We start from the raw sequence: 17476 nt of genomic DNA on the forward strand, positions 1-17476 counted from the left end.
TGAAAAACGGAAAACATTTGGATGCGTATCAAGTAAAAAATACTTCTGATATTTTTCCTAGTTTAAATTCTCTTAGAACAGTTAGTGCTACACATACTGGGCCCTATGCATCTATATTCCAAAATAATATTTGTGGCATCACCGCTTCGATCATAAATGCCCGTTTTATTTGAGTAAATATTATTAACACGCCTGGATGGTTTGAACATTGTACACAATCCCAACTCTATTTGAATTTGTATTGCCAAAGACAGAAGTATTTGTTTAATACTACTCAAACACTATAACTCCATTAGTGTTAGTTCATGCTCAAATAAACGTTGGATATTTTTTTAATTGCCATGCCTGATTAGTTCCAAAACGATACATTTAGAACGCACTTTCAAGCTTTTTTGAAAATATCACTGACATCGTGTAGATCCTAGGTATTCCTGACGTCTCGTGATGAAATTATCTTACTTAGGGCCCATTTCCGAAAGCGTTGAATAAAGTCTTCCAAAAAGAAATAACATTTTGCTATTCCATTTACAAAACCAAATATTCGTTTATTGAAAAAAATATTCGTTTATTGAATGAAAAATCTGTCGTTAGCCTAAAATTGCGATAAAGTTCATCATTTAACTTGTTTAATACCATAAGTAATGCATGGTATTTTAGGTGTGAGTTCATGTTACAGCATCTAAAATCATGATTTTCATTTTCAACTACATTCACGTATGATACACACCGAAATTGTTTGAATTATTCATAATAGCAATTTTGAATTGAATAATTAGCGACATAGATGTGGTAGCTTGTTTTGCCACAGATATTATATAAATAGAATAATCAGTTCTAATTAATAATCTGCTTCGTATGTGCGTATTATGTTTCTATAGTGAGAATAGACGAACAAGGGAATTAGAAGATAAACAGAAGTTAGCAGTTTGTTTGCATGTATTTATAATATTTTGTTGTATTCATCTGACAAGGTATATTGTCGAGAATATTACTGCACAACACGCAGCACTAAAGATTCGCTGCCATCGATGACCAAACCGCTTGCTTCTAGCAGCTCACTGAAAATATAAATAAAAAAAGTCTATTTCAAAGCCGTACTAGGACTCTTAAAAACTCCGAAAATTCCACTTACACAACTCAGAATTATGGTCTGAATCATCCCTCAAAGTTTCCGTTACGATGTCACTAACATCCTGTATATAATCATATATATATAAAGGATGTTGGCCACAAACAACAACAATGTTGTCGGATGTTGTAGGATGATATGGACCAAAATACACAATACACTTACCCAGTGTTCTTGAAAGACTGAATGTTGGTGACCACGACCTCCAACAGACCCGACACGTTGTCGAAGTACGTCAGGTCGAGGGAGTAGGGCATATCTCTGAGGTTCACGACGACGACGTACGTCTCTCCGTTGTACCACCTGTCGGAAGACAACCAAGCTTAGTCATCTGTATTGTACAGTAAACACTGATTACATATTATGTGGAACACCGGGAAATAACACGCGGTTATATTAAATACGCGGTTATATAAAATGTGAGGAGCTCGGTGGCGCAGCGGTTAACGCGCTCGGTCTGCGATTGTTGAAGTAAAGCAACTTTCGCAAAGGCCGGTCGTTGGACGGGTGACCACAAAAAAAAAGTTTTCATCTCGAGCTCCTCCGTGCTTCGGAAGGCACGTTAAGCCGTTGGTCCCGGCTGCATAAGCAGTCGTTAATAACCATCAATCCGCACTGGGCCCGCGTGATGGTTTAAGGCTCGATCTCCCTACCTATCTATAGGGAAGGTCCGTGCCCCAGCAGTGGGGACGTTAATGGGCTGATGATGATGATGATGATATTAAATACAGGCAGTGTACCTAGCCTGGTGACGGAACGGGAGAGACTGCCAACCACAGGGCCACGTTGCCGTTGCTTGCTACCAAGAATGCTGGCATTGTAAAATGTAATGAAATGTGTCGCTACAGACTTTATAAGGAACAAATTTACATACTTAACATAAACTCACGACTATATCCTAGAGTAGTCAGAGGTGCATCCATCGCAAGATGAACTAAGCGCCCACACCATACCAAGCTTTCTGTTACACCAACGTGATTTGTGGTGAGACGAATCGCCATCTACAATGGTCGAGCCAACTGTGTTGGTGAAAACTGCACTTAAGGGAAATTACTAACTCATTGGTGCAAGTCCAGTACCGGGTTCAAAACCGGCGCTCCCCATTTTAGAAGCAAGCCGGTCTACCAGAGAGCCACTCCGGAGGTTGAGACCGGCTACGTAATAAGGAACCATCGGTATTTATCCAGAAGAAAACCTTCTTAAGCTCAAGAGATAATGATATGAGGGTATGTTGGGTAGATGATGACGATGGGAGTCATATTATTTTCTCTCTCTCTCTCATCATCATCATCATATTCAACATTATCCCATTTTCACACAGTCCGCTTACCTAACGTAAAAAATAGACAGGACCGGTTTCTCACTGTTTAGAAATAGATATTAATCTTTAGAAATGTAGGTATACTATTTTCTCACCTAGGTAAGTGGGTGTGGAATTAAATCATAAATCCATACGGTCCTACTAAGGTCCCTCGTCAAAGTTTCAAGTACAAAACCTAATTATTTATAGGACCATCAAATTATCGACCTTATGGCTCAGACAACCCTCAAGAATTTTCAATAATGAGTTTTTCGGCCGATCGGCGTCATAATGAGTCGACTAACTTTTTCGATGGCTGGCTCTTAAAGCTCGACGGAAATTCGATTTCTCTTTTATACCCATAAAATATTCCCACAGACGAAAAGTAGGAATTTGGTTTAATAAAAAACGTTCCATGACGAGACCTTTGTAGGTATTTGTTCGATTACGTGTAGTATTTTGCAAAATAAAGGACAGATGGAACGAAATATGCTTTGGACTTTTTCAACGATATCATTTGAGCCTAGCCGATGGCGTTCCAAGAGACTTTGAGTTTGAATTCGCGTTCGCATCACAGATTGATCTCACGTGGTTTCCAGGATGTTTGCCTGGTTAAAAGCTATAGCAAGCTATAGCTGCAGGTCGTGTCGTATCGGGAGGTGAAGGTTTTGGCGGGAAGAAGAGAGGAATGGCGGTTACTCCACCGACAAGAGCGCAGCTCTTAAATAGAGAGAGAGAAAAGCTATAGACTCGCCCCTTTTTACATGGGAGTTTAACATAGATAGCGAGAAGTAGGTGAATATTACTATACTATACGTATGTCTATCCCTTCTGGGATACAGGCGAGATGTTATGTTATACTTACTTGCGAAGTTTATACTACTTACCTATCCCTCTCGTGTGCTATAAAATAATTATTGAAGGAAAACTCTTGCCTTAAAAAGGTTAGTTTTCTCGTAAACAAAAGCATAACATGTTACAAAAAGTTGTCAGAATCTCTACGCATTTAGTTCATAAAAAAACTATTTAAGTACCTATTTTTTCAACGTGGTAGAAGCAAGAGAAGTTTGTGAGAATCGAAGCAAATGGAATTCTACGTATAGTCTCTGCTTAGCCCGGTGGGCTTACACCTATTTGTGTGAGTTTATATATGTATGTAAGTACCTATTTGAAGAGACATTCTTACCTTCTGAATGCAAACACATCGTTGTTCAAAGCAACGGATTCGTATCTTCCTTGTCTGAAGACAGGATAAGTTCGTAGACTTGATAGCGTCTTGTACACATTAAGGTGTGACCTCTCTTGTACCCTCTGGGTTTCAACATTCAGGGACTCGTATCCTGCGGCTACTGGCAACCAAGTCTTGTCGGCAGTTGAAAATCCTGGAAAATAATAATCTTAGCGTGAAAAATTTAATAAAAATAAGGGGTTAGCCAAGTTTCAAACGATTATGACACTCGTCAGAAACAGTTACAAAAATACAGGGTGTTAGTGACATCGTAACGAAAACTTTGAGGGATGATTCATACTCGTGAGTTAATATAAAGTGGAATTTCCCATTTAAAATAACACAAAAAATTTCATGTATTTTCCGACAGGAAAATCCACTTGATATTAACTCAGAATCATAGTCTGAATTATTCCCCTCAGTATTCGTGACGATGTATGTCACATGTATATCGGATTGACATGTCACACATTGATATTGTCGATCCCATAATCCGATTAGGACAATCGACAGTGACAGCGATAAAAATATATAGAAAAAATAGAATAAAAATGAATAAACGCCACATACAAAAACAATACCACAAAACCATTTAAAATTTTCACAAAACAATTGCAAAAATGTAAAACGGATGTTCGTCGAAATGATCATAAGGTGGTGGAGGATAAAAGGGCCCTACTCGGCACAAGTCGCCTTACTCAGCACAAGTCGCGGCGTGAACCACGACGCTGATATTATGTGGACCCTGCTGGGTGAGGCACGAATTTCGTGTTCCATATGCGTTAGTAGTGCAGCTACATACGTAGATATAATACCAAATTACATTATGAATACATTATATTCAGAAGTTGACATAATTATCATCTTATGTCAACCCCATAGATTTTGATCACCGTCACTGTTGATTGTTATAATCGTTTGCAACTTGGCTAAGGCCACTGGACTTGTATAAGGACTACTTACTGCTGGTTAAAAAGTAAGTAAAAATGATAAACCGCTTCTCATTAAAATTAAAAATGACCGTACCTTCAATATTATGTATGACATAAAATGAACATCCTACATATATCATCCCGCAGCTAGGCACAGGCTTCCCCTCAATCAACCGGAGGGAATACGCTGATCCACTGCAGATTGGTGGAGGTGTCTTTACGACTAATAGCCGGGACCAACGGCTTAAAGTGCCATCCGAAGTACTATATTATTGTAATAAAAAGGTTACTCTGTTTATGTAATCCAGGGAAACCATTCTACGTAATTTGGGTATATCACAAATTCGCAACTTCTGTAATTGTTAAAAACGTGTTCATTAACTTTATTCCAACTTTCCTATTGTTCGCTGCGGACATCCAATCAGGCCGTTTCAATCATCTCAAAGTTCAGGAAAAACGTTTTAAGTTATAACAATAACTTCTCTAATATTCGTAACAAATTCAAAGAAACAATAGCTGAACAATATGGTTTTTACTTAGTCTGAATTCAATTATTTTTAATGTATTAATCTTTTGATTGTGAATTGAATTAGAATATAAAGTGCGATAAAAGATTGTAATGTAATGTAAGTACATTACAATACTTCTGCAGGAATTTGAACCTTTACACTATTTAGAAATGGATTCTATTAGGCATACCTTACAAAATTACCCTCAGTTTTCAGATCTCTGAACATGAACTACTAAACGTTAAAATAATAACATGGGTGCAGTGGTTTTCCCTTCCGCGGCGAGGGTGTGCTGCCGCCAAAGGATGTTTTCGGGGTACCGAACAGAGCATAGTACCCCGCTAGCCACAAGTTGGTAGTGTGACTAGGGATCGACGATCCAACAGTGTTGTGTTGGAAGTTGTATATATGCGTCTTGCCGTGTAAACTTCGATACCGCGTTTCAGGACCGCTTGAAGACTGCATTATTGAATGTGGCGCCATCTGTTGCATGTGAGCGGAACTAGGTGGCCAACTAGTTGGGTCCGCTACACCCTCAAATTGTACATGTATCATGTTCGGTCTCTTACCAGCGTTTTTGTCTGCACTCCATTGGAAGGGAGATCTTTCAGGATCCCTGGAGGCCTTCCAATAGTTGATAGGATCGTCGGTGTTGCAACCACTGGGGTCAACCGTTTCTTCCCAGCTAATCTCTGCGTCAACCATACCGATTTCTTCACCCTACATAAATAAGATACAGCGTTATTAACTGTTTTTGTGTGTCCAAACGTATTGAGTACAATAATGATAATCTTTCTTCTATCGTATGGGTTGTGAGGTGAGTTATCAACCTCATCAACCCCTGGTGTCAGGGTTACTATTGAGCCGCCAAAGGCTCCTGACATGGCTCATGTAACGACTACTTACTTACATCAGTAAGTAGTAATCGGAACCAACGGCTTAACGTGCCTTCCGAAGCACGGATTATCTTACTTTTGGACAATCAGGTGATCAGCCTGTAATGTCCTAACCAAACTAGGGATCACAAAGTGAGTTTTGTGATAGATCCCCACCGGGATTCGAACTCGGGACCTCTGGATCGTGAGCCCGACGGTCAACCACGGGACCACGGGGGCCGGTAATAATGATAATACTTACCATGTACGTAACAGCTATTCCGGGAAGAAGGAGCACGATCATATTTATGCCATCGACCAACTCTGGGCTGTATCTTGACGCAACCCTGTTGTTGTCATGATTTCCAGCCTTTAAAAAGTGCAATAAGTGAACATTATTATAAAATAAATATAAATTACTTTAGACAATAGTTTATTGGTGCTAATTCCTCTAGACACCATCTAATTTTAGTTTAATTAATACCTGTCATTTTCTAATCCGCCGAAAAGAAAAAGGACCGGTGATCGACAGGCATAAAATTTATGGAATACACATCAATTTTAGGCAAAAAAACAAACCCACCCAAAATGTTACATTGCCTTATAACCCGACAGAATTAAGTTGACAGCACACGTCCAACGGGTCGCATATCAGCGAGATGCCTATTTTATTGGCCCGTGTTATTTATTCATATTAAAAATAATAATAATAAAAAAGTTTATTTAGGTAAAACCTTCGACACACATATAACAACATTAAAATATACACACATTAATATTTAGTTGGAAAACATAAAGGTATATGGGTGTCGCAGTTACCAAAAAAGGCCAGGGTTCAGTGAAAACTTACCGGGATTCTCTTAAAATGCATAAATGGTTTTGTCATAATTTTAATTATCATAATCCTTTTTGCATAAAGTTTTTTAGCATAATAGCACTTTCCCATAATCACATCTAACAATACTGGTTTGTTAGGTATAACTTATTTTTGGACTAATATTTGTTGGCATAAATTTGATTCGCATATACTTAAATAGGTATATAATTCTTTTTTAGAATAATAGTGTTTTGTTATAATTTTTACAAGGCATGCCAGTAGGTTAGGGTGCGGCGGGGGTGGCCCATTGGTCACCCCTTCGCCGTAGCATGTTTATCTTACACACGAAAAGTATACTGAATAATGACCAACAGCATGAAATAGAGTCAAAAAATATAAAAAATGACAATCATGAACCAAATGCAGCCAAGGAAAAAGTAAGTTTCGGAAATGTTCAAAGTTGTGCCAAAACTTTTCTTATTTGGAATATAGTTTTTATGCTTATAATAATTATGCTTATATATCATTATTATCATTAATTATAATGCTTATCGTAGTTATGAGTTTCAAAATTATGCTTAAAAAGTTATAACAAATTAATACTATGCGTAACTAATGATAGGACAAGTAACATTATGCCATGGTAAATTATTACATAAAATTTTATGAGTAAAAATAGAGAACCAAACTTATCCAGAGGGCAACACTGATTTCTGTTTTTTTTTTTTTCAATTATTATTCTTCCGTCCCTTTCCTTATGGGCGTATAAGAAAAAGACGGGTATAACTTAAAATAAAATTAGGAAATGCCTGCGGGAATCGGGGCCATTAACCTAATATTATTTTTATTAATACTTACCACCCAGTTAGCCAGTTTGTCAACGGGTTTGAAAGTCAAAAATTTATCTAAAGCATATTTTACTTCAGCAGCTGTCGAATCCCTATTGAGCTCTGATATGAGTACAAAGTTGAAAGGCATTTGAGCACCTTCTTTTACACCGTTACCGAAGTATTTCATTGTTACTTGAGGACTATCGTAAACTTCTGTCATCATGACCCTTGTCATGCCATCCTTCGCTTTATATTCATCAAAAACTTCTCGCCATTGGTACACCATATCGTAAGTGTCTTCATGATTCTTTGTGTAAATGTGGTCAAGATAGTCGTAACTCTCAGGGTCATCTGTGTTGTGAGTCAGAGGTTCATCGGGGTATTTTCCACCGAATAGCTCTTTGTCTACTTCAAATAAATGGGCTATAGCATCAACCCTGAAACCAGCAACACCTTTGTCGAGCCAGAACCTAATGATGTTCTTCATTTCTTCAACAACATCAGGGTTGCGGTAGTTGAGATCTGGTTGTCCAATAACGAACTGATGAAGGTAGTATTTGCCTACTTCTTCTCTGTACTCCCATGCACTTTTACGGAAAACACTATTCTGTAATAGATAAAATTGACAAATGAGTTTAGCAAACGTGTTGCTAGACAGCTATCAAGAACAAGCAAAACGTAAGATATTGTTTGTTACCCAGTTATTGGGAGGTTGTAAGTTCCCATTTTCGTCTACAACACCATCTTCCCATACAAAATAATCGAAATACTTTTCGTCTCCTTTTAAAGCTTGTTCGAACCAAACACTCTCATTGCTGCCATGATTAGGAACCAAATCGAGAACAATTTTGATATCTACAAAATTAACATTGTTAGATTCATATTTATACGTAGATCAATGTTTCGATTATAAATAAATGTTGCCTCACCCAGCTCATTAGCTTTTTCAATTAGTTTTTCGAAATCTGCCATAGTACCATACTCGTCGTGCACATTATAAAAGTCAGCGATATCATATCCAAAGTCATACATAGGTGACTGAAACATAGGTGAGAGCCAGGTAGCTCCTACACCCAGTTCCTTCAGATATTCCAATCTTGATGTAATACCTGATAAAAACAAGAAATTGATTAATCTTATTAAATATAAATATTTGTATACTTTAGTAGTCAACACACTCCGATTCAAGTATAAAGAAAGATTGTAGCATTGTAGCATTTTTTGATCTTTTTAACTAGTTAAATATACATAAAGACTACCCCTACTTATACAAGTCAACAGTTGTATTGTAAACAGGCAATGAAATCTACACAAACTTTGTCAAAGAAGAAACCTTATTGACAACAAGATTCGTCATGTTATTGATTAAATTTATTTTCGAGTATTTGTACACCGCATTCAATCTCCTACACAATAATGTCATATAGAATAACAACTTACCATTCAAATCACCAATACCATCGCCGTCACTGTCCATAAAGGACCTTGGATAAATTTGGTAGAAGATTGTGGTCTCCCACCATTCTAGTTCCCTTTCTTGATTGGCATGAGCCAACAAAAACAAAAAGGGCAACACCAAAATGCCCCTCATTTTGAGCCTGTTGAATGGCCAGACAGTGTCAGACAGTGTATTTAACGAAACTAATTCTAACTTTTTATTCCAATTGGTATTACATAATAAGCTTCAAAACTGATATGATATTGTACAACAAGATAAAGATAACAAATAAAATATTTTAATAGAATAATATATTATATATAAAATAAATGTCCAGTCCAGTGATGTGTGTAATTGTCCAGTGTTTTTTAATAGATGTCCAAAAATATGACGAATAAGAAGATAAATTAGAAATATAAATTAGTGATTGAATTGTTTATAATAATTTATCACTATTAGTTTTTACTCCAAAAAATAATCTAATAAAATAGCACCTACCTGCGACAGACGAGTTTTGGCAATGAATTTACTTTCAAAAAGCCTTTATATACAGTTTACAATCTACATAATACCGATAACCAAATCATAAGTGCATCCCTATCAAACAATATCTTCGTTCGAGATAAATCTTTAATCTCAAGAACGATGTTGCCGTAGGAAAATAGTTACATAAAAACAAGCATAGCGGACGAATGACTGGACGTATATGTACTGGATGCGTACTGGGTAAAAATATAAAGGTAGGATAACCATCACTATTATGGCGGAAACATGTATTTGTGCGAATAACACGAACAATATCTTTAAAGATCTAAAAAGGAAAATTGTTGCTGATGTCTTGTATTTACGTAGTATCAGGTATTTTCATGACGCTTGCTTTAAAATAGAAGACCTTGTGTAACGAACCAGTAAAAGCCCACATAAATATGGCTCTCTGATTTAAGTCTAGATTTATTTTTATACTCTTACTCATTACCCAATTTGTAAAAATCTATGAAGTTTGTTTTCTTAAAGTATGAGGGTCCCATATCCTACCTCTTGATCGAATTCTATCATTTTTTTAATTCATCATAATGTGAATAAATATTATTCGCAACAAGGTGTTTAATCAGCCACTTAAAAATAAAATTTGCTTACCATTTAGTAGCAATTTACTCCTTCATTACACAAACATAGTGAGGAAACCCATATTCCCGAGAAATGCATTTTCGAAGGTATGTAACTAACCTAACCTAACCTAACCTGTCTTAGGCTGGTTTTTCCTTCGCGGGTTAGAAGGTCAGACATGCAGTCGCATCTGTTAAAAAACTGGAACTGTTAAATGTTCAGTTAGGTTCATTATGGTTGTCCGGAAGAAATCGCTTTAAGCGATAAGGCCGCCATTTGCCATGTACTTAATTAAGACACTTTTTTTGTAATTATTTCTTTTTAATTTGATGCAATAAAGTGTATTTGTATTGTATTGTTAGGTAAGCGGACCCCGTGAAAAACGGGATAATGCTAGGGATGAGATGATGACCATACTTCTTCATCTTTCGTGTGGGTTGTAAGGTTGATGGCAGATTTGACCAATCCTGATGTCAGTGTTAATCGTTGCATTTCACATTTCAATTTGTTAGTTGCAACGACTAATACCATACATACATACATAAACAGCCTATATACGTCCCATTGCTGGGCACAGGCCTCCCCTCAATCAACCACGCTGCTCCACTGCGGGTTGGTGGAGGTGTTTTTACGGCTAATAGCCGGGACTAACGGCTTAACGTGCCCTCCGAAGCACGGGATCATCTTACTTTTTCGGACAATCAGGTGATTCAAGCCTGAAAAGACCTTACCAAACAAAGAACAGTCTCACAAAGTGATTTCGACAATGCCCCCATCGGGAATCGAACCCGGACCTCCAGATCGTGAGCCTAACGCTCTAACCACTAGACCACGGAGGCTGTTTGACTAATACCATACTAAAGAAAATAATACCAACGTTAAATTAACTATTAAACACTTCAATTCCTCTATTCAGAGTGAAATTACATTTTTTTATTAGGATTCTGAATCCCGTTATGATTTACTTAATATGGCTTGAGTTCATAAATACAAATATCATCTCTACTTTCCATTGGAGTAAATCAAATTAATGTCTTTTAAATTACGTATATTTTTTTTCTCGTCATACAGCGCATTGGATTACACTGTAATGTTGTATGTACCTTTATAAATAAATAAATAATAATAAATAATAATTGAACTGATTGTCTACTTTGGCAATGAAAGCATAACCTGGCACCATCTGGTTTTCATTATATCCATATGCATCTTGACGAATATCAAAATGTTTGTTGGACCGTAAAGTCATAATGTCACTAGAACAGACACTGTGTTGGCACCACCAACAAAATGTTTTGCCTACCAACAAGATTTGTATCTATACCTTGGTGAGGTACTTTTGCATGTCATGCGTACTACATACGTACATGGTTAGATATGGGCCCTTATTGTGGAGCTGTCCACTCAGGTCTATTATAATATGGTGTGATTATAATCTATAAGGGTATTTAAATAAAATATATTATTTTATTAAGTACCTTATATAGTTTATTAATTTTATAATAAATTAAATAATAATCCTAAAGAGCTAGCCATCATTTTGTTTCTTCCAGTATCCGTTGATTATTCCATGATGTTTTAAGTTGTTTATTTTACTTTGAGAACAAGAGCTTCATACGGCGCGACAGGCAAAGCAGCGGCATCGAACTTATCTCTGAAAAAGTTATGCAATTGATTATCTGTACAAAGACAACATAAACACTTAATAGCGTGTCACAACTCTAGATTACGATAAAATATTTGTCAATGTTTATCTATTAATGTAGGTGACATTGTGAAGTGCCCCCACCTGATGTCCAGTAACTTTGTACTCTTTTTCATTTTTATGTTTTAAACCTTGTTTAAAACCCAATTATGCTACGTCATGTTTAGTATAAAATGATTTCACCCTCTCTCTCTATCTCACTATCAATATGGCAAAAAGTGAACAGAGTAAGTTTAGTTCATCAGTTTCTTACCCTTTATTCTTTGGTGAATCTACGCTGGTAAGCTCAACTTGAACTTTTCCATCAACATTTTCGAAGTACTCGAGGTCCACAATGTGATCATTGCCCTTTACGTTCACGACTACGACGTACGCATCATTCTTGTGCCATCTACAAATTAAATAGAATTTAAATACACGTGACACATTATTTTAAAAATATTTCATTTTTAAAATGGCACGCATTGCAGTAGCCGAATCGAAATTGACTAGTAAAATTTGTTGTTTTTTTCGATTACGGTAAAGTGAAGGGTCAATATTAGAATAAATCTTCGAGAATATCGAATATACTGACATTACGAACGATTCCGCCGAATTGACTACGCATTATCTAACATGCGCCCACGATACGTAAAGAAAATTAAAAAATAATACCTTCGAAAAGCAAAGACATCAAGATTTAGAGCTAGAGACTCATAACGTCCATATCTGAATACTTTGTTCTGGCGGATATCTGCGAGAGCTTTGTAGAGTTTCAGATGGGACCTGTCAGCTGCATTCTCAGCTTCCACATTTAAAGTTTCATAACCATCAGCTACTGGCAGCCATGTTTTATTAGCGGTGGAGAATCCTGCAATCCAATAAGTAATATTACAAATTGACCATCCCAAACAAGGCATACTATTAAATCTTCCAGACGTAATAATGCCTCACCCGCATTTTTCTCAGCATTCCATTGGAAAGGTGTTCTTTCAGGATCTCTAGAGTACGCCACATAATTGATAGGGTCATTGGTGTTACAGCCAGCTGGATCTACTGTCTCTTCCCAGCTTATATAGCCGTCAACCATGCCTAGTTCTTCGCCCTGTAAAAATGTATATACAAACATAATATTTTATACAACAGCATAGCATACAACATATTTATAATTCATAAAGTAACAAAATGTTAACTTACCATGTATGTAACTCCGATTCCAGGGAGCAATAAGGTAATCATATTAATTCCATCAACCAAGGGTGGTCCGAATCTGGTAGCCATACGGGAGTTGTCATGATTTCCTACCTAAAAATATATTTATGTAACTGTACTGATTTCTAAAAGAATAATTTTACATACCCTTTTATTTGTTATTTTATTAAGGCATTACTTACGACCCAGTTGGCATCCTTGTCCACGGGCTTGTACGTTAAAAATTGCTCAACAGCTCGCTTAATATCGGCAGCTGAAGATGTACTATCTACGTCATTAATCAAATCAAAATTGAAAGGCATTTGTGCTCCCTGTCTGTCACCTTCACCAAAATATTTGACAACGTTTTCTATAGCAGCATATACTTCCGTCATCATTACCCTTGACATGCCGTCTTTAGCCTTGAATTCATCTAGTACGTCCCTCCAGTCATAAACCATGTAATAGGTTTCGTTTTGTTCTTTAGTATAAATATGCTGGAGAGTGTCATATGAGCCAGGGTCAACATTAACTTTGCCAGATGGGGGTTCATCAGGGTACTTCCCACCGAACTTCTCTTTGTCAACTTCAAAAAGTGCGTTGACAGCGTCGACTCTATATCCAGCGACACCTTTATTGAGCCAGAAACGGATGATTTCCTGGAAAGAAGGAACATAATATCAGCATATTACCTTAAGCTTTTTTCTTTATTTTAAGTAAGAAATATTATTATTATGCATGATATCAAACCTTCATCTCTTCGACGACATCAGGATTGCGGTAGTTCAGGTCAGGTTGGCCAACGACAAATTGATGCAAGTAGTATTTTCCCACTTCTTCCCTGTACTCCCATGCACTACCTCGGAAATGACTGAGCTATAATCAATATGACATTAGTTTAATACATTATTATTATACAAAACCCAACTAAAAGTACTAATAAGTACCTATAGTAGTAGAGATTTCATGAAATGTATCTTTATGAATGTAGTCTATTATTATAGGATTACTATGAGTTCAAGTAAAAGCTTACCCAATTGTTAGGAGGCTGTCTGTTACCATTCTCATCAATTATTCCATCTTCCCAAACAAAATAATTGTAATATTTCTCATGACCTTTCAATGCTTCTTGGAACCACATACTCTCGTTTGATGTATGATTTGGGACCAAATCCAAAACCACTTTGATATCTGAAAAAGTACTTATTAAATTTTGTTACTAAGTAAGAGAAGGGATCTGAAATATTTTTGTGCCATTGTTGCGATGAAACATAAAAGCTGGGTCAAAGCAGAGGACGATGTCTAATTAATTTTAAATGTAAGTAGGTACTTAATTTTAACTTTATTGTCCTTTGTATGTCATATTAGGCTGCTTTACCTTTGTAATTATTTACTTCAAGGTCAGTCTTTAGAGACTGCTATTTTTTTAAATATACATACATGACATACATACATACATAAACAGCCTATATACGTCCCATTGCTGGGCACTGGCCTCCCCTCAATCAACCGGAGGGGATAAGGAGCATACTCCACCACGCTGTTCCAATGCGGGTTGGTGGAGGTGTTTTTACGGTTAATAGCCGGGACCAACGGCTTAACGTGGCCTCAGCACGGAATCATCTTACTTTTTCGGACAATCAGGTGATTCAAGCCTGAAAAGCTCTTACCAAACAAAGGACAGTCTCACAAATTGATACCGACAATGTCCCCATCGGGAATCGAACCCGGACATCCAGATCGTGAGCCTAACGCTCTAACCACTAGACCACGGAGACTGTCTCGTATATAATATTATAATACTTTAATATGAAAATTCAAGATAGGTATTTGATATAATATTACTTTAGAAGTTTTTATTATGATCTTTCTTGTTATTGTGTATTCTTAAGCTTTGAATATAAGTAGTGTCAGTTACTTTCTTACCCAGTTCATCGGCTCTCTTTATCAGAGCCTCAAAATCTTCCATGGTGCCGTATTCGTCGTGCACAGCATAAAAATCGGAGATGTCATATCCAAAATCGTACATGGGTGATTGGAACATAGGTGACATCCAGATAGCTCCAACACCGAGTTCTTTGATGTATTCCAGTTTTGATGTAATTCCTAGAAATAATTTAAATTTATGCATCGTATAATTGTTTTATATTAAATATTCATTAAAATAATAATTAGGAATAATGACACAAGTGACACAACATAAATAAAAGAATGTAATGATACTACACAACACAATGATACTACTATATGATATTATAATTATTTAAGGCAAACGACAACATACGGTGCAATATCGTAAGAATGACCAGCCTCGCAGGGTAATATCACTAAAATAATGTTATTTAGGATATCTTCTATCAGAATAATCCATGAAAATAATGTACTAGAACACAGTTGAAACTGGAGGGATGTAAAATTCAAATTAGTACCAAAGTTTCCGTTTATGATACAAACAAGCACCGAGACGATATTTTTGGAAATGCAACGTGAAACGTAAAGGTAAAAGATTAGTCAGGAAAAATTTATTATTTATTTATTTATTTATTTATTAATTGGTAGTTAGAATAATGAGAGCAAAACATTTGCCTGTGATAACTGACAATAATAAAAAAAAAACACTTTTTTGCGCAGAACAAAAAGTAGACACAACACAAACAGCATAATAAAATATAATGGTACAAAAGACGGCCAAAATTTTTATTTAACTAGTAATATAATGAAGGAAATAAAATATATCTATAAAATAAATATGTTACCATTCAGATCTCCGATGCCATCACCATTGCTATCAGCGAACGAACGAGGGTAAATCTGGTAGAAAATGGTGGTTTGCCACCAATCCTTTTCCGGTTCATCCTTATTCTTCCTGGCGATGCTATTTGCAGCACATATGGCCAAAATCAAAGGCAGTAGAAAAACTACCTTCATGATTCAAGATTTTGAAATACTATAGATGTTTAATGACTACCGGAGACCGGTAGAAACGATTTTCTACTATATTATAAATCTGTGGGGTTTTATATATAATGGCTATTCGAGATTTTATCGTCTTATCGTGAGATATGATCGCTAGTGGCACGATAACGACCTCTTGTGATGATTGTTTCATAGAATTGTCTGCATGAATTCATATACGGAAAATTTAAACACTTCTCAAACAAATACTTCGCAAAGCAATGCTCGCAAGTATCTAACCTGGAGAATGAATAAAATATTTTGACTTTGACTTTAGCAATAGTCCTATGAAATATAGTAACGTGCTAGTAATTCTCTTTCACTAATTGTTTCTTTCCTGCATGTTGCTTATCGTCTCTACTTTCTATACTTGTTAACGTAAATTATTTTTTCTCATTTTTTTTCACTTTCTCGTTTACTTATTTTTGACATAACATAAACTGTATAATATACACCCCACTGTATACACCACACTGAGTATACATACAGAGTATGAACCCTGCACCCTGCCTCCAGGGCGACTTTGGAGGTGTTTTGTTTTTTTAAATAAATGAACAGTGTTAACTTCCCAATCTGCCTACAGTGTCTTTCACGCAGAACAGTTAACACGTGACTCTATAATAGAGTGACAAGATAAATATTTTTTTCTATCGTTAAGTACACAAACTTCACCTGCAGTTCTTTTAAGTTATATCTCGTATCCTCTCTCAACTTCACTTACCTATATTTATTAATTCGTGTCATTTTTATCGGATTATTTTCAACTTCTGACTTATATCTTTAGATAATAGCCTCTAGTGGACTTATTTCATAACGCATTGTCATAAACTTTAAGTGTTTGTCTGTAAACTCTATCAAAATATAACGTCTCTAAAATATTCCATTGATAATGAGTCAAGCCAGTATCAGTCTCATCCACAAGAGACGTGACTTGAGAAAAAAGTTATTTACCTCTTATCTGATGGATGGACTTCCATCTGCCATCATCCGCCATTTCTGTGTGCGGATATCAGCCTCTCGGGTATTTTGACCAATAATATTAACTGAGAAATCAAAACTCTTGTTTAACAAAGTTATTTCTATATCTTGTTCTTTTAGTCACGTACCAAACGTCTAGTCAACCTTACCCTTAACTCTACATAACACTTAAATATCACTAAACCTAGATCTACTATGATCAAAGTTTGCTCACTTTAACCCTTAGAACTTAGTTGCTGTCTGTCTAAGGAATCTGTGTTTATATTTGAAAGATATTACGTTAGTTAAAGGTCGGCCTCAGCTTCAGTGGATTAGTGCTATATTATGTAAACATCTTATATTAACACGTATTTATAATAAATAGTTTTTGTTTCTGAATAGGAATGTGACGTATAACGCAAAATGTGAATTACTAGTACCTAGAATTTGTTTTATTTTCAGTCTTGTTTCATTCGCTTATGTTTTGTTTTTAATTCTGTATTTTATTAGTCTTCTTCTATAAG

At 36.1% G+C, this 17476-nt stretch overlaps 3 protein-coding genes across 6 annotated transcripts in view; 1 reads left to right on the forward strand and 2 right to left on the reverse strand.

Moving 5' to 3' along the window:
• LOC126380382 (dual specificity calcium/calmodulin-dependent 3',5'-cyclic nucleotide phosphodiesterase 1) overlaps positions 1-17476 on the forward strand; it is a 281501-nt gene that overhangs the window by 53878 nt on the left and 210147 nt on the right. The window lies entirely within an intron of this gene.
• LOC126380668 (maltase A1-like) lies at positions 919-9730 on the reverse strand. The gene is made up of 10 exons (XM_050030272.1): positions 9557-9730; positions 9061-9218; positions 8550-8729; positions 8318-8475; positions 7649-8227; positions 6236-6343; positions 5668-5818; positions 3616-3811; positions 1295-1432; positions 919-1058 (listed from the first exon to the last, which is right to left on the reverse strand). Exons 2-10 carry the CDS (start codon positions 9209-9211, stop codon positions 989-991), a joined length of 1731 nt encoding a protein of 576 aa, XP_049886229.1. The 5' UTR covers positions 9212-9218; positions 9557-9730; the 3' UTR covers positions 919-988.
• Positions 11634-16018, reverse strand: LOC126380591 (maltase 2-like). Its single transcript, XM_050030153.1, has 10 exons — positions 15797-16018; positions 14967-15146; positions 14074-14231; positions 13791-13916; positions 13244-13699; positions 13047-13154; positions 12804-12954; positions 12525-12720; positions 12124-12261; positions 11634-11819 (listed from the first exon to the last, which is right to left on the reverse strand). Exons 1-10 carry the CDS (start codon positions 15966-15968, stop codon positions 11753-11755), a joined length of 1752 nt encoding a protein of 583 aa, XP_049886110.1. The 5' UTR covers positions 15969-16018; the 3' UTR covers positions 11634-11752.

The sequence above is a fragment of the Pectinophora gossypiella genome, chromosome 1 (assembly GCF_024362695.1).
Source record: "Pectinophora gossypiella chromosome 1, ilPecGoss1.1, whole genome shotgun sequence".
NCBI classification, from domain to species: Eukaryota; Metazoa; Arthropoda; class Insecta; order Lepidoptera; family Gelechiidae; genus Pectinophora; species Pectinophora gossypiella.

Coding starts and splice junctions, on each gene's coding strand:
- LOC126380668 (XM_050030272.1), bottom strand. CDS start 9,211: ATGAGGGGCATTTTGGTGTTGCCCTTTTTGTTTTTGTTGGCTCATGCC. Junction 8,228..8,317: donor TACAACCTCCCAATAACTGG/GTAACAAACAAT, acceptor TATCTATTACAG/AATAGTGTTTTCCGTAAAAG. Junction 1,433..3,615: donor GATGTGTTTGCATTCAGAAG/GTAAGAATGTCT, acceptor GTCTTCCGACAG/GTGGTACAACGGAGAGACGT.
- LOC126380591 (XM_050030153.1), bottom strand. CDS start 15,968: ATGAAGGTAGTTTTTCTACTGCCTTTGATTTTGGCCATATGTGCTGCA. Junction 13,700..13,790: donor ATGTCGTCGAAGAGATGAAG/GTTTGATATCAT, acceptor CCTTCTTTCCAG/GAAATCATCCGTTTCTGGCT. Junction 12,721..12,803: donor GAATGCTGAGAAAAATGCGG/GTGAGGCATTAT, acceptor ATTGGATTGCAG/GATTCTCCACCGCTAATAAA.